The 22,449-nt window shown below is 44.3% G+C and overlaps 2 protein-coding genes and 1 long non-coding RNA gene across 4 annotated transcripts in view; 2 read left to right on the top strand and 1 right to left on the bottom strand.

Moving 5' to 3' along the window:
- Window positions 1–742, top strand: part of LOC109515666 (uncharacterized) — a 2,339-nt gene extending 1,597 nt beyond the window's left edge. The window contains exon 2 of the long non-coding RNA XR_002168231.1: window positions 19–742. This is a non-coding gene — a long non-coding RNA (uncharacterized LOC109515666). The remainder of the gene's footprint in view (window positions 1–18) is intronic.
- Window positions 743–2,178: 1,436 nt separating this feature from the next.
- Window positions 2,179–21,569, bottom strand: capn5b (calpain 5b). 2 transcript variants are annotated; one of them, XM_019869622.1, is made up of 13 exons: window positions 21,302–21,569; window positions 16,058–16,231; window positions 12,649–12,780; window positions 9,214–9,422; window positions 8,568–8,760; window positions 7,782–7,975; window positions 6,076–6,153; window positions 5,338–5,533; window positions 4,922–5,044; window positions 4,581–4,777; window positions 4,183–4,325; window positions 3,813–3,949; window positions 2,179–3,033 (listed from the first exon to the last, which is right to left on the bottom strand). In XM_019869622.1, exons 2-13 carry the CDS (start codon window positions 16,220–16,222, stop codon window positions 2,851–2,853), a joined length of 1,950 nt encoding a protein of 649 aa, XP_019725181.1. In that variant the 5' UTR covers window positions 16,223–16,231; window positions 21,302–21,569; the 3' UTR covers window positions 2,179–2,850. The 2 variants fall into 2 exon arrangements, with proteins under 2 accessions (XP_019725181.1, XP_019725182.1); XM_019869623.1 differs by having other exon boundaries at window positions 4,183–4,304.
- On the top strand, window positions 9,449–10,913 carry ompb (olfactory marker protein b). Its single transcript, XM_019869626.1, has 2 exons — window positions 9,449–9,538; window positions 10,200–10,913. The coding sequence occupies exon 2, from the start codon at window positions 10,205–10,207 to the stop codon at window positions 10,691–10,693; it is 489 nt and encodes a 162-aa protein (XP_019725185.1). The 5' UTR covers window positions 9,449–9,538; window positions 10,200–10,204; the 3' UTR covers window positions 10,694–10,913.
- Window positions 21,570–22,449: the final 880 nt, after the last annotated feature.

Raw genomic sequence — 22,449 nt, 5'->3', positions numbered from 1 at the left:
TGGGGTGGTCGGGCAGAGGGGGGGGGGGGTCTGTGCCAAGGTTTGGGAAACCCTGATCTAAACAGACACAGCGGCCACGTGAACACCAAGACAGACAGCTGACAGACAGCGAAAAACCAACCCAAACCACCCTTGCCCCCATCCACGTGAAAGACAGACAAACGCAGCCTTAAGGCAATGCCGAGCCCTTGGAAACGTTGGCACATGCATGCGAGTGCAGAAATGTCTGCATATGTGCATCTCACGTGGAATGAAAAAGAAAAATAACCAAAAGGAGGGATAAAGCGCCCCAAGTTGGCCTTTTTTTCAGCTGCAAAACGTCCGGCGCAACAGAAGCAACGAGGGTGAAGAAAAATTATTTAAGTAAATAAAGGCCTTTGTAATGTCAGTTGAAAGGTTGAAGAAATTGGTGAGAAAAAGGGTTAAGAGAAAATGGCGAGAGAAATGGAGAGAAACAATGACAGGCAACAGCAAAATAAAAAAATGCTGAAAGTAACGAGGAAAGAAAAAAGCAATAGGAAAAATGGGGTAAAGAAGACATTTGTGTTAGAAATGGGGGGAACAAAGTAAATGGCTAAGAGAAACAAGAGACAAAAAAAATGTTCGTTAGTCACAAAAAAACAATTGTGAGAAATCGGGGAAATACAAAAAAGTTGAGAAACGTCGGAAAGAAAAACGGCAAGAGAAATGGAGAAGGAAAAAAGCTGCTGCGAGAGGAAAAAAGATGGTGTGAGAAACCGGGCAAAGAGCATGCAAAGGGTCGGTTAAATGTTGGTGAGCGTGGTGGAGGTGATGAGGCGCACAGTGAGCGTGCCGGGCAGGTCGCTGTCCTGGCGACTGCCCTTGTCGCGGAGGTGCAGCGTGTGCTGCTCCTGACGCTCGTTGGGGTCGCTGAACATCACCACCTGACCCAGGAACGTGTCCATGATCATGTTCTTGTTGTAGATCTGACGCCAAGCCCGGAGAACCAGAGCGAGAGAGAGCCGGGAAGTGAATAGAAAAGGAAGGAAAGAAAAGAAGAAAGACTAAGTCGAGGAGAGAAATTGCAGCTCGAAGAAGAAACACTGACCAGAAGCATTGATTGAAAATAAAGAAATCAATCAGACTTTGCTGTTTTGAGTGACATATGATCATCGCTTTTTTGGACTTTTCTTCTCTTTCCCATCGGGTTGATAGGACTCTCGTTCATTGCCTCAAAAAAGGACTTGGATTTGAAAGACAGCAAACTGAATAAATATGTCAACTGCTACATTAGCTTACCCAGCTCGCTTCCATGCTTGTCGTCTATTTTGTGCTTTGTGTTATTCGTGAGATGACCGGACTCTCAGCCAGAGACCAACATCAAGGATATTTTTGTGAAAGAAGCACTCTGATTTGAGAGATGGGGCACTGAGCAAAGATACAGGGTCTCACATCTCAAATCCCCGAACAAAAACGTCACCTGATGGAAACACGTTGTGAAAAAAAAAAGTCTTGGCAGGCCATGCGGTTCAAAGGTCGTCCATAGCGTTCGGCGGGAGAAGCGTCTCGGTTTGAAAGTGAAGGAAGACAGGGGAAAAGCGAGGTTTCACCATTGCAGCAGTTTGTTTGCGTCCATATTGTGGAGGGAGGGACGCATGCTCGCCAAAGACTGGACTGGACAGGAACCACGTATACAAAATGTGTTGTCAGCATATACAGGTTGAAGAAGGAACACAAGAAGCTTTGTGGATAGAAACCACGGTTTCCCAAACAGAGGGGAGGGGACCCCAAAACCAGTCGTGGAGTCCAAAGTTCCCCAAGTGTGGTGCGCAAGAGCCATCCAAAGGAGTGCGAGGCTGAAGAGGTTTTATCTCGTCTTCTCAACGGTGAAAAATTAGAGAAGCTAACGTTTTCCAAAAAAAAAGGGGGGGGTGCAGATTCAGGGGGGGGGGGGTCTGTGCCAAGGTTTGGGAAACCCTGATCTAAACAGACACAGCGGCCACGTGAACACCAAGACAGACAGCTGACAGACAGCGAAAAACCAACCCAAACCACCCTTGCCCCCATCCACGTGAAAGACAGACAAACGCAGCCTTAAGGCAATGCCGAGCCCTTGGAAACGTTGGGGGGGGGGGGGGGGGGGGGGGGGGGGGGTCTGTGCCAAGGTTTGGGAAACCCTGATCTAAACAGACACAGCGGCCACGTGAACACCAAGACAGACAGCTGACAGACAGCGAAAAACCAACCCAAACCACCCTTGCCCCCATCCACGTGAAAGACAGACAAACGCAGCCTTAAGGCAATGCCGAGCCCTTGGAAACGTTGGCACATGCATGCGAGTGCAGAAATGTCTGCATATGTGCATCTCACGTGGAATGAAAAAGAAAAATAACCAAAAGGAGGGATAAAGCGCCCCAAGTTGGCCTTTTTTTCAGCTGCAAAACGTCCGGCGCAACAGAAGCAACGAGGGTGAAGAAAAATTATTTAAGTAAATAAAGGCCTTTGTAATGTCAGTTGAAAGGTTGAAGAAATTGGTGAGAAAAAGGGTTAAGAGAAAATGGCGAGAGAAATGGAGAGAAACAATGACAGGCAACAGCAAAATAAAAAAATGCTGAAAGTAACGAGGAAAGAAAAAAGCAATAGGAAAAATGGGGTAAAGAAGACATTTGTGTTAGAAATGGGGGGAACAAAGTAAATGGCTAAGAGAAACAAGAGACAAAAAAAATGTTCGTTAGTCACAAAAAAACAATTGTGAGAAATCGGGGAAATACAAAAAAGTTGAGAAACGTCGGAAAGAAAAACGGCAAGAGAAATGGAGAAGGAAAAAAGCTGCTGCGAGAGGAAAAAAGATGGTGTGAGAAACCGGGCAAAGAGCATGCAAAGGGTCGGTTAAATGTTGGTGAGCGTGGTGGAGGTGATGAGGCGCACAGTGAGCGTGCCGGGCAGGTCGCTGTCCTGGCGACTGCCCTTGTCGCGGAGGTGCAGCGTGTGCTGCTCCTGACGCTCGTTGGGGTCGCTGAACATCACCACCTGACCCAGGAACGTGTCCATGATCATGTTCTTGTTGTAGATCTGACGCCAAGCCCGGAGAACCAGAGCGAGAGAGAGCCGGGAAGTGAATAGAAAAGGAAGGAAAGAAAAGAAGAAAGACTAAGTCGAGGAGAGAAATTGCAGCTCGAAGAAGAAACACTGACCAGAAGCATTGATTGAAAATAAAGAAATCAATCAGACTTTGCTGTTTTGAGTGACATATGATCATCGCTTTTTTGGACTTTTCTTCTCTTTCCCATCGGGTTGATAGGACTCTCGTTCATTGCCTCAAAAAAGGACTTGGATTTGAAAGACAGCAAACTGAATAAATATGTCAACTGCTACATTAGCTTACCCAGCTCGCTTCCATGCTTGTCGTCTATTTTGTGCTTTGTGTTATTCGTGAGATGACCGGACTCTCAGCCAGAGACCAACATCAAGGATATTTTTGTGAAAGAAGCACTCTGATTTGAGAGATGGGGCACTGAGCAAAGATACAGGGTCTCACATCTCAAATCCCCGAACAAAAACGTCACCTGATGGAAAAGAATTAAAAAGATGCTTCTGAACACAGTGTTTAAAATGAACGAAACGCCATTCCCACCATTTCAGTCAACCGTCAGTAACTGCCTTCTAATGTTGATTTAGCTTTTAAGATTCAAGTTTTCTACTTGTGTTTTTTGTTCCCATCTGACGCAAAGGAGCACTGAGTGAAGATTGACTTCTATGTGAGCCTATCCTGCTAGCTATTGAGATATCTCGCCACTAAAGGGCTCAGACTCAACCAAAAAAACCATGGTACGCAAGTGGTAAAACCTTACCTCAATGTGGACTCCCTCTTTGGGCTTCTTGCGGTAGAACAGACCCTTGATGTCAAAGTTGGGGCAGCGGGTGTCCTTGTGAACCTGCGAGCGGACCCTCTCGCCTTCGCAGGTGATGATGACGTACGGGTCCACCGCTTTGGAAACAATACAGGGTGACTTGATTCTATATTCTTTCACCAGCATCAAAACAAATGTCCTCACGGCCTTATAAATCACAGAGACAGAAATGTTATTGCAGTCATAAAACTTTAAAGTTCTCTCCTGCAAAATGACCATGGTTCTCAATGACTCCGTGCAGTTGTATTGAACTTTTTACCACACTTCATGAATCCCTGATCTATTGAACCAAGTGTGTGCGCATGTTTACCTCCATTGGAATCCTGTCCCTGCAGACCCTCAGCGTTGAGAACGTGGACCTGGGTGACCAGCTGAGGGTAGCCACACATGCCCGTCCAGCACGTCTGAGGAGGCTCGTCCAGGGTCAGCTCTCTGAAGCGATCAACCCGGAATCTGTGTGTCATTGTGCAGCCGGCCAGCAGAGGTCACTCTAAGCTAAGCTCAGTGTGTGTAAGCTATGCTCTGTGTGTGTGTGTGTGTGTGTGTGTGTGTGTGTGTGTGTGTGTGTGTGTGTGTGTGTGTGTGTGTGTGTATTTTATTTTTTTAATTTTTTATGTGATTTGATTTGAATTTCTAATAATTTAATTAGATTTTTTTTTATGTCGTTGGATGGCTTTTGCTCAAGAAACTCCAGCATGTGGGCTTTACTTGCAATCCGAAGGCACGTCGGTGAAGACGCGGAGCAGAAAGTCTCCCTGCTGGCCCGGGTCGAAGGTGGTGGGGATGATGACGTAGCGGCCCTCCTTCAGCTCCTTCCTGAGGAAGACGCAGCGCGAGTTGATGTAGATGGAGCCCGCCACCTTCTGTTGGGCCGAGTGCATGCGGTACTTGCGGTTCAGCTCCACCTGAGGGACCAAAGTGCATGCTGTGTTTGTCTTTTAGTGTCAAATTTATTTGTTTTAATTATGAACTAATCAAAGGACGTTTCCGTTAAATCCCGAAGAAGCTTTTAGAAGATCTCTTTTCTTCGTCTGTTATTTGTTTTTGACCTGGTGGATATCGAAGCCTATGGCAAGGTTCTCCCCTTTCCCTTCTTTGGGTGTGGCTCTCTTCTCCTTCTGCTGCAAGCAGATCAGCACTTCATCCTCCACCTTCTTCACATCAAAGACATACTGGAAGGAGAAAGGAGGTAACAAAGTGATTATTAATTAGGGTTGAACGATTATGAAAAAAAAAACATCAAATTAGATTTTTTTTTCCTCCTTGATAATTAAGTTGCAGATTTAATATCTGATTTTTTTTCTAGCTCCTCTTCCCATTAATTTTTTAACAAACACAATAAATTAATTGAATCAGATTCCTGATCGCTGATTAAAACGAGATCCAATGACATGACATGTTAATTAAATGAGATGCAAATGGTTGGAAATTGATATTGAAATGTAAAAGAGCGCCTGCACTGCACCTGAGGGTTCTGGAGGAAGGTGGCCTTGTGATTGATGCAGCCGCCGGAGCGGTTGCGCAGGGGGTCCTGGCGGTGGCGCCAGGAGCCCCGCATCACCTCCTCCTCCCACGTCTTGTGGATGCTGAGGTATGACGTGTTGATGAGGCGGCACAGGATCAGGTCGGTGAAGTACTGGCAGAAGTCGTCGAATGTCATCCTACAACCAGCAACAAAGGAGAAGTCAAAGAGATCCAGTAAAAGTGCAGCAGGAGATTAAAAAAAAAAAGAGCCCGTTACATTTGCTTCCAATTAAATTTCTGATAAGATTTTGCAAAGCAAGAAATTCACATCAAACATGAATAAGTATTACACTTAAAATGGTTAAATAGTTATACTTGCTAACACATCAGAGCATGTCACAGCAATTCCCAGAAAACATTCAAATCTGTCAATCTAAAAAGTCTACACACCTCTGTTCAAATGCTAGTGTTTTTTCTTCACACAGTAAAAAGTTTTGAAATGTTTTATCTTGCTCTCATTTTTCAAAAACTAGGCGTTTGAACGGGGGTGTGTAGACTTTTTATATCCACTGCACAACTGTTGAGCTTGCCTTTCATCATCCTGCAGAAATGGTCCGATATATTCAGTGTTTGGACTGAGAAAAATAGTAGCACAAGTGGCATGCTGATTTTATTTGATTTATTTTTGGGAGGATTCATCATGGGCAGCACAAGTACCATGTGCGTTTGTTTTCCTCACCAGAACTCGCCGTCGTCCTGCACGGTGACACCCAGCTTCTCCCTCTCGCTCTTGCTCACCTTGTTCCACTCCTCTGAACTGCAACAATAATGCAAAAAAGACGTCTAGTTGCATCTCATTGCATCTTGTGAACGTTTTCATCGCTGACGGGGTGAGTTTTACCAGGGCCATCGGTAAGTCTCAAAGGCGATTGTGTGGAAGCTCAACGGTGATGATTCACAGACCTTAAGTAACAGGTTTTTCATCAAAGCACGCATAGATTAATCCGCGAGAGCGCAACGGAGCAGGAGGAGTGCCGACCGACTTTAATAAGCCTCTTGTCTGGAGACCTCTTCAATTATTCAGACTCCATTATCCTGCTTTACCAGACGCCCTGTTTTGTTTCGCGAGAGGTTGGTAACTAACAACTCTGAGACAGAACACTGTTCAGGGAGCAACTTCCATCCTGGGGATTACTTCTTTCCCTCAAGATTGGCAGCGGAGGAGAAACGTCGAAAATAATAGCCGGAATGAGAAGTTCCTCTCAAGGGAAAACTGGTTGCCAGAGGGGAGGCAATGATATGACTTTTTTTCTTCACGAATAAAATTTTGTAATGACCCTTTTAAACAGTGGTGAGTGTCAATTTCTGTTTAGAACTTTTTTTTTTATACAGTCCCTTGTTGGAATAGCATGTAGGGCCATATATGGCCCACTGTCCACAGGTTGTTTACCACTGCTTTCAAAGCTCAATCATCTGTTTGTCCAAATGGTTTTGGGAGTGGTGTGAAGGGACAAATGGCATCTGAGTTGGAGTGTGTGGTCTAGTGTGGTTCTGACCCATTAGCCTGATTGATTTGCCATTTTTCATGGTCTGTACAGCATTTGCTTCCCGGTATTGTGTGGGTTATATATGGATCGGACAGCTTTCGTTGCATGTCGATTCATCGCGAACGGGGGAGTCGAACTTGAGGGAGCGAGGTGCCGTTGACATTTTGGAAAATGGAATCAGTGGAACTGGTAGAATTGGAGCAGGTCCAAACGAGGTTGAGTTTAAAAGGATTAGGAGCTTGTTTGTGCTGCCGGAGACATGCATCTGGTCAGACCCACCTCGACGGCAGCACGATAAGGATGGATGGCTCAAATGCAGGCCCATTCATCAATGTTTTGTTTACCGCAGATGGAAATTTGAAGCACCTCCTCCTCTTCTGCCACAAAACGTTTGAAAAGGATATGTAGCGTCAATTTTTTTCACAATTTCTAAAGGTTACGGACAAATCTTTGTCAAACTACTACAAGGATCAACAATTTTAACACATTGTAGGCGTGGAACTCGGGTGATGCGATTAGGCGAGCGGCGTCTACTTGTGGAAGCGCAGCCCAGAGATCAAGATTTACATCACGAGTAACACCCTATTTTTTTTAAGAATCCCAAATCTGTTTTGAGCAGTTGGTGCAGTCTCTCAAAAAAGGAACCACAAGTCAGCAGTGGTGAGTATGGTTTTCATTACTATGACAACCAGGGCGGGGCTAGATGGGGTTAATCGAGGCAAGCGGCTGCTTCTTGCGCAAGCACAGCCCAGAATGTAGAAAAAAGCAATAATCCATAGAGATGAGAACAGCATTTTTACTCGCAAAGGCAGCACGTCATACATCACAATTTGGCAAACTCTTCAGTAATAGATAGAACATAAAAATTTCCCATTAAGGTGAATTTCCAGCTAATTACCTGTCGCTCCACGGGCCGCTCCACTCCTTCTCCCCCCACGGGTTTCTCATGCGAATCATGTGTAGCTTCTCCGACTTGAAATACGCCAGCAGCCCGTGACCCAACCGCACTTTTCGGACATCTGTCACGGCGTAAGCGTGGCCTTTCACCAGGCCGCAGTCCAGCCGCGCCTCCATGTCTTCCACCGTGGTCGCCTGGGAAACCACCCAAATTTGCGAATTAGTGATTGTTAGCTTCAATAAGAAGTAACAAGATCCTCCTTTTAAACACAATAACACATAGCCAAGGATGTCCAAAATAAGTGATCGGTGCTCCTTTCAGTAGCGAGAGGAGCCTCAAGGATGACTTCTTGGACCCATAATTTTTCTTTATTTATGCAGTCTTCTTGTGTGTTTGATCATCCTGATATTGGCCAACTTTATGAGAACAAAATACTTTCATTTAGATCTCCTGGAAGAATTTATCTAGATATAATTGGGAAAAATTTTTGAAACTCCACTTCGAGGAAATGTGGTGCACAGAAGAAATGAGAAAAATGCAAATTTCTAGACAGTTCACTTTTCACTTGCTGTAGAATATTAAGATGCGTTATGAAACCTCATGCATATAAAATATCATTTTACGATTCACCCAAATTTGAGTCAGTAGCACAATAATATGACAGTTCTTTTGCTAAGGATTGAGACGTTTGGCATTCGACAAGAATAAAAGTTTTGAAAAAAAGGAGCAACTTTTCAGATTTCAGAAGTCACAAAAAAGCAGAGAAAATATTCTTTGAGCGTTTACCCTAATGGAGCAGCTGATGAGGCCGTCTCGGTTGTGCACTTTGAGGACTCGTTCAAACAACTGGTTGCGGGCTGCCTCGTCCGTGGCCATCTGACACTCCAGCAGGTCCACGGGCTCTGAGACCCCACCCGTGAAGTCCACCAGCGCGTCCGCCGTGTTGCCACCGTCCAGAGCCTCGTAGCAGCCATACACCCTGAAACAAGAGCAAGTCAAGCTGTTTGTTGTTCGCTAACTAATGAACTAACTAGCTGACTAGCTAACACTTCAGCTTACTGACAGACAAACAAATGAGCAAACAAATGAATTTACTGACAAACAAGCAAACTGACGAGCAAACAAATACAATTACTGACAAACAGACAAACTATTCAAATTAACGATCTAAACCGCTAACTAACTACCTAGCTACCTACCTAATGAATAAAGTAACGAGCAAACAAACAAAGCTACTAACTTAGCACCAGACAAACCCAGCCCTACCAACCCTAGCAATAGTGCTCAGCAGTTAACACTTTAATGTCTGTGTGTGAACAGCATAAGGAACTGATTTTTTTCGTGAAGAATTAAAACGAGGCATCTATCGAAGGGAGGGGTTTATTTTCTCCACTTTTAATTGATGAAATGAGCATATCTGGAGGAAACTAACTTGGCGTAGGCCTTCTCCACCAGGGCGCTCCAGAATTCGTTGCTGTCATTAGAGTGGCAGTAGACCAACTGGTTGTCCACGGTGGGCAGCCGGTCGTCAATCACCACATCCACCCACTCGCCGAAGCGCCAGAAGCGGAAGTGGAAGATGCCGCCGTATGAGTCGGGCTTCTCCGTGTCCCACTCCTGCTCCTTCCAATCGGGAATCACCTGAAGAGGAAGCGGGGAGTCGCTGAGCCAAACAGACAAATGCCGATCATGAATCATGTCAAGGCTTTATTGCCTCGCTGCCATCACTCATAAATCCAGCTGAAACAGGGTGAAAGGTAATAACTTTTCTGTGTGCGCCGTAAAGTAACTAGAACTGAGCCTCCATTAATCTGTTGTTATTCTCTTGAAACAAATAGCCTAAGTAAAACTCCAAACTTGCTCTCATAGAGGCCGTCCCGCAATTAGATGGCCGGCAGAGACAAATAAATGCCTCGAGTTTATTGATGAAATTTGCAGCAAAATCGCAAAAACAGAAGCATTGAACAGTCTCACAGATCCAATTCCAAGTGTGGAGTCTTAGCACGGGTGGTCAATAATTATCCTTTGGAGTATGTAAGATGATTTTGTGTTTTGTGGAGGAGGAGTGTTTAGCAATAATTCGGTCGGCTGAATAATGAACTCAGTAATTATGTATTAGTATTTGTAGTATTATTAATTGATGGAGTAATCGATAGAATAATCAATTCTTTAAACATTTCCTGGTGACTTTCCTGATTGACAAGGACTAATCCAGGTTGGATTCTCGTGTACGTGTCACGTATTCCAATGAGTGCGCAAACAAAGGTAAGCACCACCCCTCTGAGAACAAAACCCAAATGTCATTAGGTCTTGTTGCCAGGCATCTCTGGGAGTTAAGACGCGCCCCATTCATCATCCACCGCACACACAAGAGCTTTCTCAAGTGGAGATTGTTATTCAGCCGATAATCTATTTTAGCAGTCATGGCGAGTACCCTGGAGCTGCCCTTCCGCCCGGACCCTCAGCTGACCGAGGTGATGCGCCTGCGGGTCCAGTCCCTGCAGCAACGCAGCCAGAAACGTCAGGACGGCGAGCGCCTGCTGCAGCCCAACGAGGCCGTGTACCGCCTGGACTTCACCAAGCAGTCGCTGCGCTTCTCCCATTGGACGGTGCGTCTGCCCCAGTCGGGCTGCCTCACCATCACGGCCACGTCACAGCTGTGGACGCCAGACCTCACCCACCTGATGACCCGCCAGCTCCTGGAGCCCCCGGGGGTCTTCTGGAGGGCAGCGAGCGATGCTCGCGAGGCGGAGACCAAGTGCTATGAGGCCGACGCGCATGAGTTCGGCGAGCGCATTGCCGAGCTGGCCAAGGTGAGGAAGGTCATGTACTTCCTGTTTGCCTTCGGGGAGGGATGCAGCCCCGAGACAGTGGACTGTTCCATCACCTTCACAGGCTCAGGAGACTGCTGAAAATAACTAAGTGGCTTTAATTGAGTAACTATAAGGAACAAAAGTAATGGAACCTTTCAATGTGTATGTTTCGTTCCTGACTGGTTGGTTAGACCACTGATTCTCAAAGTGTAGTATAGGCTACCCACGAGTACTGCGTGCTTTTATTAGGTACCATTTTTATTCAACATTTTTGTGCAATGCATTTGAATTGAATTACTATTTAGGTAGCTTTAAAATATATTTGTTTAATGTTCAAACTTTACATAATGTTACAGTGGCTTGTTCATTAAATATACTTATTCGGAATCCCACCCGTGTTTCAATGAACACATTTGACGTGGTACCTGGTATCAACAGTTTCAGAACCACTGGGTTAGGCTATCACTGGATTTCCCTGTGATGTAATTGTTGTGTATTTATCTTCATGTACCCCATTCCCCCGGGTATCCTCCACCCTCCCTACCAACGTGTAGGTGTCACTACCTCACTCCACCCCCCCCGGGGGACACCAGCAGAGAGAGCCACGCAGCCCAGGGGTGCCACTTACAAGCTTACAACTTAAAATGTACGTATGTAAATACCTGCTCAGGACAATACAAAGGTGTTCATCTATAGGTGAGGGGGGAAAAAAAAAGCTCGATATTGTCATCTGTTTGTTTGTTTGTGCAATTTCATCCATCCATCCATTTTCTATTCGGCTTATCCTCACGAGGGCCACGGGTGTGCTGGAGCCGATCCCAGCTGTGTTTTGGCAGTAGGCGGGGTACACCCTAAAGTGCTTGGAGTGGAATATGGGAGGAAACACGGAGTAGCTTTATCTTAACCACTGTGGATTTCACCAGAATTACTTTGCTTGAATAAAACAATTCAAAACTATCTTTCATCCCATGGGAGGGTGACCTTGGACTGTGATAAAGATCACATTTAAAAAAAAAACAACCTCTGTGAGCAGCTCTTTTGAAAATGTGACATGTCTTTACAAGTCCTCTAAAATTCCTCTTGCCTTAAGTCTTTGGTGAATAAACAGACAGGAAAAGCCTTCTAGAACATCTGAACTTAATCTGGGGAATGTGTGTGTGTGTGTGTGTGTGTGTGTGTGTGTGTGTGCGCGTGCGTTTTACGAGCAGCAGCCAAACAAATGGTGCCGTGTATTTGCAAAATGAGTGTGCGTTATTATTAAGCGGGAAGATGCCTGGCGGATGGTTTGTCGCAGGCTGCATGCTAATACTTTACAACGCCAGCCTACCACACACTGCACAGAGGCTAATTAAAAAGATCTGAGAGGGTGGGAAGCAGGAGCCATAAATGAAAAAAGCACTCGCAGATATTGGCGGGTGATTAACGTCTAAACACTATGAAACAAAAATGGTGTTTTTGAAGACCTGGTTTCACTGGGGGAGGGGAAAAAAATCTTCTCCTAAGAGAGTTGGGTTAGCAGAAGTGTATTCAAAAACAGAATCTAGCGCTTTGAATTACTCTGCTTTTTTGTTATCTGGTTTCAAACTCCAAATGAATAACAAAGCAACTGGTCTGGCTAGAATTTATGGTTTAATCTGCTCGACAAATGATTCCCTACACCATCCATTTGGATTTCTTCCCAGTGTTTGGATGAAAAGTAACCATCAGATGTTTTAGTGGCAGAGCAAAATTTCTAATCAGTCCGATGACTCCGCCGATTCATAATAATAATTCCGAATAAAATTAACTTCTTTTTTGGTCCCTTTATGCTTACAACAATAAAGATATGAATTACAGGCAGAACATTTGATTGTTTTACAATACTTTAACCTTTAGTATTTGTATAACTTAACTACAAAGCGAAAGATTGGCAGACAATTTTATTGGGGGGGGGGGGGACTTCTTATCTTTGTGGTATGTTGTAATGTTATTTTTGTAATTATGTGTAAAAAAAAAAAAATACTTCGAGCAATAAAAGTTTTTACACTTGCAAAGAAAGGAAGGCAAGCGCTTACTTTTTGCCATAGTGACTCTCTGGAGGCCAGACTGGAGCAGGCTGCCACGAACCAGCAATTCCCTAGCTGGCCCTGGTGGAGGTCGTGTGCGCTGATGCCGTCCACGAACAGGTGAGGGTCCTCGCACAGCTCCTGCACACGAGCAAAAAGGTTTTTTTTTGTTGTTGTTAATGTACTTTTGACTCTCCATAACAACCCAGGCTAAACTAAGCTCCTCCCCGACATACAAAGCTTGTTTCCTGGTCAAGATGTATCACTTAAGCATACTTCCTTGAACCGATTATTGTTCTACTTTCTGATTGGACTTTAGAGTCGTCTTGTGAAATCTTAAGGTTGCGGTTGCAGATAGAGCACCACAAATGTCAGTTCGTGAATAGTGAACGGCAAATACAAGGGAAATAATTGTACCACTTTTTGGCCGTTCCATTTTCGAGGTCCCGCTGTACATTGAGACGAAAAGGGAGGAGCGATGGGGGGGTTGTTAACGAAGGCAAGCTAAACCACCACGTTTTATGCTGACGTGTAGCAGACTTTAAATGCATTTGTGAAATCACATTAACAGAGTGTGTCCGGGTCCATTTTCAGCTTCTGTGCGGACACGCCGTCTTTCATTACAGCTAACAACGTGGTGTTCAATAAGCTGCTGCAGCGTTTTCCCACTCTCCCTCTTTTTCTCTCGCTCACACACACGCACACGTACACACACACGCACACACACACACACACGTATAATGTGCCGGCTGGGGTCGGAACCTTGCCATTTACATGGAGACATGTCCTCCATTTTTTTTGTCCACAACATTCCATGCGGCGTTTTTTTGTTTTTTTTTGTTGGAATGCATTAAAAACAAGGATGACTCAGCAGTTGCAGCAGAAAAGATTGTACAGCATGTATTCATGACATCAAAATGGAGGTGGGGTGCGGGGCAATCAGATGTGGGGGCGGGGGGCAAGGTAGCCTATAAAATATATATTTTTGCATTGAAACATCTAAGGTAAAACATCCCAGAAGTGGAACAAGTTGGGGTATCAAAAGTCAAACAAATTGGATGGCATAGAGCGAAGGGTTCAAGGTAAGCGTGACATGGAGGCATCCCTATATCGACACCGGCCTTCAAAGAGCATGTGAATGTGCTTGGATGCAAAGCAAACTAAACAAACGACGCGGCCAAGGTCGGTCAATCGCTGACTCGGCAACACTCAGACCCCCACCGCACCCCGCTGAACCCTCCCAGGCCAACAATGACATGTTTGTAGAACAGCTAAGGTTTCTGTCTGCACCAGCATTGATTGCCCTGGTGCGGCGGAAGCCAGGCGAGGCAAGACGAGGGGCTCCCCACGGCCGGCGACCCGTCATCCGGTTGGGGGGAGGCGAAGTGCGTCTCAGGTGGAAGAGTAATAGAGTATCGATCGGTACGCGGCCTCCGCAGACAGTGAAGTAATGCGAACACTGCGGCCAAGCGCCGTCTAATCATTTACCTGCCGGGTGAGAAGCTGTCGAGCGGCTCCGCAGTTGGCGCCATCCATCAGCCCAGTGGAGAAGAAGTGCCCACCACATACCAAACCCCCAAAAACTAGCGAAATATTCCCACTCGGGTGTGGCATTTTTTTTCCTGCGGGAACAGCTGTGCATGGTCGTGTCCTCATTAAACATTTGTAAAGGGCACCAAGCAGATAAAGGATGATATGCTTGGAATGGACGATGACTTTATGGGACATCCATCTGCCTAAATGACCAAGACGGGCAGTATTGATTCATTTGGAACTTTGCAAGGTTGGAGAAAGGCGGCCACAGTCAGGAGAACAAAGTTATCCGAGAGGAGACCAAGAGTGGAGAAAAGTCTGAGTGTTGAAGCATTTTTGTTGAAAAAAAGAAAAAAAAACCCCTCTGGAATGTTAAAACAGAAGCAAACGGGACACATCAACAAAATGTAGAAAGGCTGGAGAAACCAGAGCTAAGGCATTGCAATGGGGGTCATTTTAGCAGGGGGTTGCAAGAGGAGACTGAGGGCAGCAAGCAAACGGGATGCTGCAGCAAAGTGGAGACTGCGGTGCATAATACTGGAGCATCCACAGCAGAGTGCAAACAGACCAATGTCTTTTTCACAGATTTACAGCAAAAAATATGATTCTTTTCAACCGACACAAAACTTACCTTTCATGAAAAATATATATTTTGTTTTTGCACCAAATTCCAGATGATGTGTGTTACGGCAAAACCCCCGTGGACTACAGAACCGCTCTTGTAGTAAGTACTAAATTCTGAAACCCAAGAAAATAAATGCACTTTCAATTCCAATTGTTCGTAACCCTTGCTTCTCCCTGGGTTTCTACAGTAGTTTTCTCTTAAACTTGATTATTCTGCACTTTCCCCGCACCCTGCCGCAGTGGCGGTGAGCTTTCAGTGGCCATTAGGAGGAGGACGAGGAAACGTGCTTAATGGTTCCCATGGAACAAATGCACACTGGAGTGAAATCATGTGGTAAATGTCCATTATTGTTCTTGTCATTATGATCATTCGGGTTTTGTTATTAAAAGGTGCATTAGTCTAACCTTCTTGCTAGACTGTAGTCGTTATGTACTCATGCGAGAGTTAATCTAAGGAATGAATAGTGGGAATCATGTTTATCTATGGATGTAAATACCAAGTCTAAATCAACTGTGTGTTATTTTATCATGTAAAAATGCTACAGTGTGCCCGCTTAGGCTCCTCCTGCTTTTTTTTCTCCCCTTCCTTCCACTCATCTCACAGTGTTCCGTCCGCATGACTGACATCCACGCAGACCAAAACATATAATCTGTGTGACCCAGTTTCCATGGCAATGTACGCCGCCTGCAGGAGGTTACTCCATCCACAACCACACTGTCAGCATTATAGAAAAAAAAAAAAATCTGACTTCCACAGGACCTTCTTTTGACGATTACTGACTTAATGGTAATCAGGAACTGGCAGATAATACTGCAGCATCTACAGCTAAGACGCAGGATAAGATAACGTTAGCGCGTGTGCTTATTTGTGCCAATTTTAGCTGTATCCTGTCAAATATCATAACACCAAAGTGTCCGGGAAAAGCCAACAGTGGCACATGTGCTTACTTTTACAAAGTTTATCCATGAGGAAACTGAGGGCATCCCGGCTGTAAAGTGGAGACTGTGGAGTATCATGCTAGAGCATGCAGGATAAGACAATCTTTGCTGAAGGAGAGACTAAGGGCATCTTAGGTCACTGCATTGACAAGGTAAGGTGACAGATTTTAGCCGAGAGGAGCGCTACATCAAAGTGGAGATTGTGGAGGATAACAATGCAGAATAGAAAAGATGGACAAGAGTCATTGGCTACATTTTCAATATTCGCTTAACTTACTCAACATTGTTTTGCGTCCATTAGCGATTTTTTTGAGCGACTTACCCGCGGCCTCTTCCACACCACGCGTCCGATCCTGTTGCCCTGGTAGAAGAGCGAGTCGTCGGTGGCGGGAAAGCGGGGGTCCTCGAAGAGCAGGCCACTCTGCAGGCACTGCCTCTTCAGGGTGGAGTACTGCTGCCCCTCGAAGGCCTTCACCGACGCGAACATGCTGCAGCCCTGTGCAAAAGGGAAAATAGGAACGATAGCATCATCAGCTGGCACAGATGAGGGACTTGAGTCACATGACTTCCGCCATCATCTTCCGCTTATTCGGGGTCAGAAAGTCCAGACTTTCCTTTCTATTTTGTCCAACTCTTCCAAGCCAGACCAGATATATACAGTAGTTTCTCCAGTATGTTGATGGTTTTCTTCATTCAGGTGGGTTGTGGATCTGATTCACAAAATCTGACACGGGTCGCACAAGGATCAAACAGTCCATTTAAGGGTGGGCGGTTCGACCTTGTTCCGAGAGCACCCTCCATTGCCTTCTCCAAGTCCACAAGCACACGTAGACTGGTCATTTCAAAAAATGGGCACAAAGTATCTGTACGTTGTTACTTCCCCGCATTGGTAGGAACCACTTTTCCCTCTCCTTCCTCGCTTGACTGACAGCTTCACAGTAAGCCGCCTCAGCGGGAACTAAAAGTCCTGGTGCGCGAGTACCTGAATTTTCTGGGTCTCCAATGATTACTCTGTCTCTTGACGTCCCCCAGGGGCCTAATTATCGCAGCTATACAGAGATGCAGCCATGTCCGCATTGATCAGCCCCCACACACACACACGAGGTGGAACCAGGGCCGGCCGGGCTCCTCTAAAATTGAGCCGTCCTGATCAATAACTGCGCCACGGGACAAACCTCTCGATCATTTAACCTAATTCGTCTCCGGCAAACGCGATTGATCAATATCATGAATTTCAATATTGATGTCCTACCTGGATGACTGAGCTGGCGTTGGCGTATCGATTTGATACTAACGAGGCTGGTTGGCCAACCGTGCAAACGCCTGCTTCATAAACACTGCGATCTGTCGAATTAGACAATTGGACGATTCATTGGATACTTTTATCTGTATAATCTTTATTTGTTGGACAAACGGCTAAGTTTGAGTTACTCTATCAAATGGTCTATCCGTGCATTTCTTTTTTCCATAAACTCAATCAAGAATTTGTTTTGGATTGATTTATAAAATGGGCCGGACCCCAAAAAATTTATAAATTAGCATTTACCACGGGCGACTCCTGAACCCCGGGGAGAAAAAATAATTCTTGAGACCCCTTCACACTCACACCACACAATAATCAGTAAGGATAATCTTTTGGAGACATTCGAAAACAGTACTTTTGCTGACTTTGTTTGAAAAAGAGGAAAAATTAGGCCTGATTTTTATTGATTATAAATCAGAAGTGTGTGCCTCGGTTCACTCCTAAACTGGCCAATAAAGTATTTCCTGCAAGATTACTGAGATTGTAGTCAGAGGCTCCATCTGACAGATGGCTCGGTGCCTTGGCTCGTGACCACCACAGGGAGAGCATGCTGTCCTTTGGCCATCCCATACGCTCAATAGCATCACCTGCGAAAAGTAAATTTTCAAAAGCCGCTGCCTTTCAAAAGACTGAACTACAAGAACCTATTTGTTGCATTAGTTGAGTTATTTTCACCTCAAAATTTCCATCTTAGTAAAAACGGCCTCTCGGTGTGTGATTTAGAAGAAAAAAAAAAAACGACAGCAGCTGCAATGCAGTGATATCACACTGGAAGTATGACCCTTTCCATTTATAATCAATAATCTAGGAAGTCAGTGGAAGGAAACATAGTGCTCCTCAGCACAGATGTTTCAGCACAGTGGACATAATAGTGTAGGGCAATCAGAGAGGCAGATGATGGACATTAATTGAAGAGCTGCGCATGCAACTCGGACAAAGTGCGGGTGGAGTTTATCAGATCATTTGTAAAGCTCCTGCGGCTCTTGTTTTTGGACTGTCTGCATATCACATTGAATAGTGAAATGTATTAGAAGCCGAGTTGAACTATCTGGTAGATTTTCTGTTAATGAGGCAGTTGTGAAGACGACAGTCAACAAATGTGTCCCACAGAGATCAAGTGTCCGACCATTTTTTTAATTTATTTTTTTGCTGGAACTAATCATTTTATTAATTGGATCCACAAAATCAATGGTCAATTAATTGTAAATAACACAACTTCAAAGACAACTATTTAATTTCCATTGATATGAAGTGACGAACCATCTCTGAAAGATACTCCAACTGGTGCAATGTCATGTTGCGGTACAACTAGTGTAGGAGTCTTACACTCACGACTGATACTTTGGAGAGGAGTCGTGACAAACAAACAAAAAAAAGCCCTCAATGTAACAGCAATTTTCCCTGCTGGGAAGAATGATTATAGGGACTTTGAAATCAAGACTGGGCACAGCAGGCAGGACAGGCAGCGTCACATTCTGGCTGGTCAGAGACCGGTGACTGCTGTTTAAGAGGGGGTGGGACGCAGTGGTGACTGATTGAGTCTGCTTCCGCTGACAGACTGATTAAACCCGCAGAAGTGAAGAGGGAGCAGTAATGCACACACACACACACCCACACACACACACACAGAATGAAGGCAGGTTATAGCACATCAGACCTCATCTACCCCACAACTGAGGGAGGAGGAAGAGGAGGAGGAGAAGGAGGTGGACTCTCCCAGGCTTCACATCCTCCCACTGTGCTGAGCTCTCCCACCCTCTGCAGCATCACGGTCTCCCGCTGCCGGCTCAACTACAGGCTTGGCCCTGACACTGCCTGCGTGCTCGTGATCTCCCGTACATTCCAACGTCAAAACCGATCTGGTTGATTATCAGAGGAGGCCTTCAAATCCTCACATTATTGAGCCGTGTCGTGTCCACCCCTGCTGATGTTGCAGTATTGCAGAATTTTTGCAAATGTAAATTGCCTTGGTAAATCCTAATATCAACATCTGTTTGAGAAAAATTCTTAAATTACAAAAATAAAGATCGAACTTTTGAAGCTCTGAACCCCCAGAAAAAATTACTACGTGTTTCTCATAATTACAACTGGATTCTCCTCAGATCCCTGTGTAAAAGAGGCTAATGGTCGAACAATTCTTTAAAAAACAAGAGACGAGACGCAGCAGTCTGTAAAACCGATCATTAATGAAAAAAAATTTTTTTTTAATTAAAATAATAAAATCATTGTCCTGTGACACAAAAACAAACTGGTCAATAGTTACTGAAATCACCCAGCCAATGAAACGTAAGCCAAAGGGGTAGCCATTAAAATTTGGTGGCATTTAATATTGATATTTTCATAATGAATTGGATTACATGGCAATAAGAGACCTCGGCTATATAAAACGGAGGCAGCGCCGGAAGCAGGGTATCACTCATTCCCAAGAAACATTGAATGGGGGGAAAAAAAGTTGTGGGTAAAGTCTGTTTGCATTATTCTGATTTTTCTATCGCAACATGATATTTAACATGAATAAATTGATCATCTCAATGTGTAAATGACAAAATTTATAGAATTGGCGTGTTAAACAGGGTACTGACAAAACAACCAAACCAAAAAATATATAAATCCAGTGTTGCAACACTGTCATTTTTTTCCTCAGCCACTTTGTTTTTGCTGCAAGTAATTAATTTTATTTTCATGACATATTTTATTTCTTTTTTTTTCATACTTTTTTACATTCTGAGTGCAGCCCTCTCTTGCACCCTTTTGTCTGTTCTACTTATACTACTAAACATTTTTAGCTTTATTTCTCCCAATAAAACTACAATATATGTCTTTTTATGTCATCTATCCCTGGTATCTCAGCAGCCAAATAAATGTTGACTTGTTCGCTGTGTGCTGCTCGTGTGTCTATGCATGCTCTTAATGTGTATTTTCTGTCCTCCCCGCTCTCTCCTCTCTCAGAGCTGTGCACAACAATACATTAACTTAGTGAAATAACTAATTCATTACTTGTAGACCACAGAGCAAGATGGCTGCAAACGATCAAATCTTTTTAGTCAAAGAAGAAAATGAAGAAAGGAAAAAAATATAATTTGTTTTTAATTATTTAACCAAGTTGGGAACCATTTTTCATTTACAATCAGGACCTGGCCAACAATAAACTTGACAGTCAAGATATGAAAGACATAATTTTCTGCTGCCTGAAAGCTTGAGCATGACAAGACTGCTGCATGTTATGTGTCCAATATTATTCTTTGGCAATATTATGGCTTTTCCCCCTTAGACTAACAGTTACTGGGAAGTAAAAAAAAAAAAAATTTACATTACAAAATGTGGACGTCAAAATTGGTCTATAATTGTTCAAAGATGCCACCAATGCACTAGTTTTGTATCCTCAACTCACTTTGGCATTTTACCTTGGCACTATCGTGTCATACGAAGGCACCAAACACTACTTTTGTCTGAAAGAAACATCTCAACTTACTTTGACCAAATCTATTGCCACCGTAATGCCAGAAGATGGCGACAAGGCACTACTTTGGTCTAAATGAAACCCCTCGATTCACCTCAACATAGTTCCTTAGCACCATGATACCACAAGATGACGCTAGAGCACTACTTCTGTCTACATAATGGTGCCCAACACATTTCAGCATAGTTCCTTGCCACCGTGATGTCACAAGATGGCGTCAAAGCCCAACTTTTGTCAAAATGAAGCTCTTTGACTCACTTCAATGCAGTTCCTTGGCACATGTCACAAGATGGTGCACAAAATCAGCGAATGGGTAAGAATCTCAGCACTGACTGAAGGCTAGTTTAAAGGCGCTGTACTTTTGTGACATTTTTGTTTTGTGGGGTGCGGTGAGGTTTTCTCGATAATATACAATATGTGCCTTGGCCTACGAAAGACTGGAAACAGTGGATATCTGTTAAAAATTATCCTGCGCCGTGTGGTATGAGTAGTGATTTTTTTCTTCAGTTTTATGATTGCAAAGAACGGCATAAGATGCATAGAAATAATAGCATAGTATATATATTAGCATATATATTACATATATTCCGCGATATTAAGGGCAATGTATACATAAAGGGTCCTTTTATATTTTTGTTTTTCTACGCTATTTTACGTTTTTATGATAAGGACAACAAAATGAAGCATTCAGTAAGTAATAGCATCGCGGTTCTCCTGAGATTTACTGAGCTGCTCTACCGTCTTATCCCTCCCTAGCGAGCACCTGCGCCCCCGGGGGCGCGCGACGCCGAGCGCTCGGTTACCTGCACCGAGGCCTCTCCCGTGGCAACCCGGTTCCCTCTCTTTCTCTCGGGGGTTAGGGGGATGGTGGGGAGTCCAGCGGGTCCGACTCTCGCTCTCTCCGGGAGCGGGGGAGGGGGTGGCCGGGGTTCCTCGCCTCGCTCGCTCCCTGCCTGCCTGGTCCTCTCCTCCGCCGGAGCACCGCTCTCCTCCGCCGGAGCACCGTTCTCCTCCTACTCCGCCGAAAAGCGAGAGTCAAGCCGGCATGTATCACTCCGCGGTAACAACGGAAATGCGTTTTCAAACAATAAAACATTATTTTACAATCTTGAAGTATTTTGGAAGTTTAAATGAATTTTATGAAAGTGAGAATGAACCATATCATCGAAATAATATTTAAGAAAGTCAAACATATCCTGTGGTGGCAAACTTCATCACAGAACTAGCTTGCTTCGCGAGCATCACCATTAAAAGATGGACAAAACTCGACGCTTTGTCCTATTTAATGAAAAACAATTAATCATAAGTCCCTCTTATATTTGCCAACACTCTTATGAGTCATAATGCAATCAAAATTAGCAGTAGACCGGCTCCTTATATTTGTTAATTTATTTTTGCAAGCAACCTACAGGAAGTCGTCTTTTGAGGTGGGAAAAACTGAGACAGACTGGGCATGCGCAGAGCCGAGCGGCCTGTTGTAATCCCCCAGCTCTTTGTCACAAATAAGAGGATGCAGTATGCTGTGATTAAGAAAACAAGCCGCCTAATTAAAATCGATTCCCTTTACTCTCTCCTGTATACATGTAAAAAAAGAATACTTCACTCTTCATCTCTGCCTTCCTGACCTCCTTCATTCCATCCTTCCCGCCTTCAGACACACTTTATTGACGTCTATGTCCTACGTCAAATTGTGCTTGCCTTCCTTCTTTCACACCTGTTTGTTCCATGTACCTTTAAATCATTCATTCCTTCGCTCCAGCCTACATTTGTTTCTGCTTGACCGCCTTCTTTTTTCCGAACACATACTTTTGGCACATCCTGTATTCATGTGACAACACATAGACTAAGAAACAGATTTTTAAGTAATAGATTAAAACAAAAACAAAAAAATACAAATAAATGAACGCAAGAGATACCGATTGTAAGGAACACCAAAGTTCTCATTTTCATT

The sequence above is a fragment of the Hippocampus comes genome, unplaced genomic scaffold (assembly GCF_001891065.2).
Source record: "Hippocampus comes isolate QL1 unplaced genomic scaffold, H_comes_QL1_v1.1 scaffold109, whole genome shotgun sequence".
NCBI classification, from domain to species: Eukaryota; Metazoa; Chordata; class Actinopteri; order Syngnathiformes; family Syngnathidae; genus Hippocampus; species Hippocampus comes.
This window is presented reverse-complemented; position numbering and strand designations above follow the sequence as displayed.

What these genes read in the sequence shown, in the direction of transcription:
- ompb (XM_019869626.1), top strand. Translation starts at nt 10,205, where the DNA reads ATGGCGAGTACCCTGGAGCTGCCCTTCCGCCCGGACCCTCAGCTGACC.
- capn5b (XM_019869622.1), bottom strand. Translation starts at nt 16,222, where the DNA reads ATGTTCGCGTCGGTGAAGGCCTTCGAGGGGCAGCAGTACTCCACCCTG. An exon ending in TAGGCTTCGATATCCACCAG is followed by an intron (nt 4,778 to 4,921) that starts GTCAAAAACAAA and finishes TTGGTCCCTCAG; the next exon opens with GTGGAGCTGAACCGCAAGTA. An exon ending in GGGACAGGATTCCAATGGAG is followed by an intron (nt 3,950 to 4,182) that starts GTAAACATGCGC and finishes TTGTTTCCAAAG; the next exon opens with CGGTGGACCCGTACGTCATC.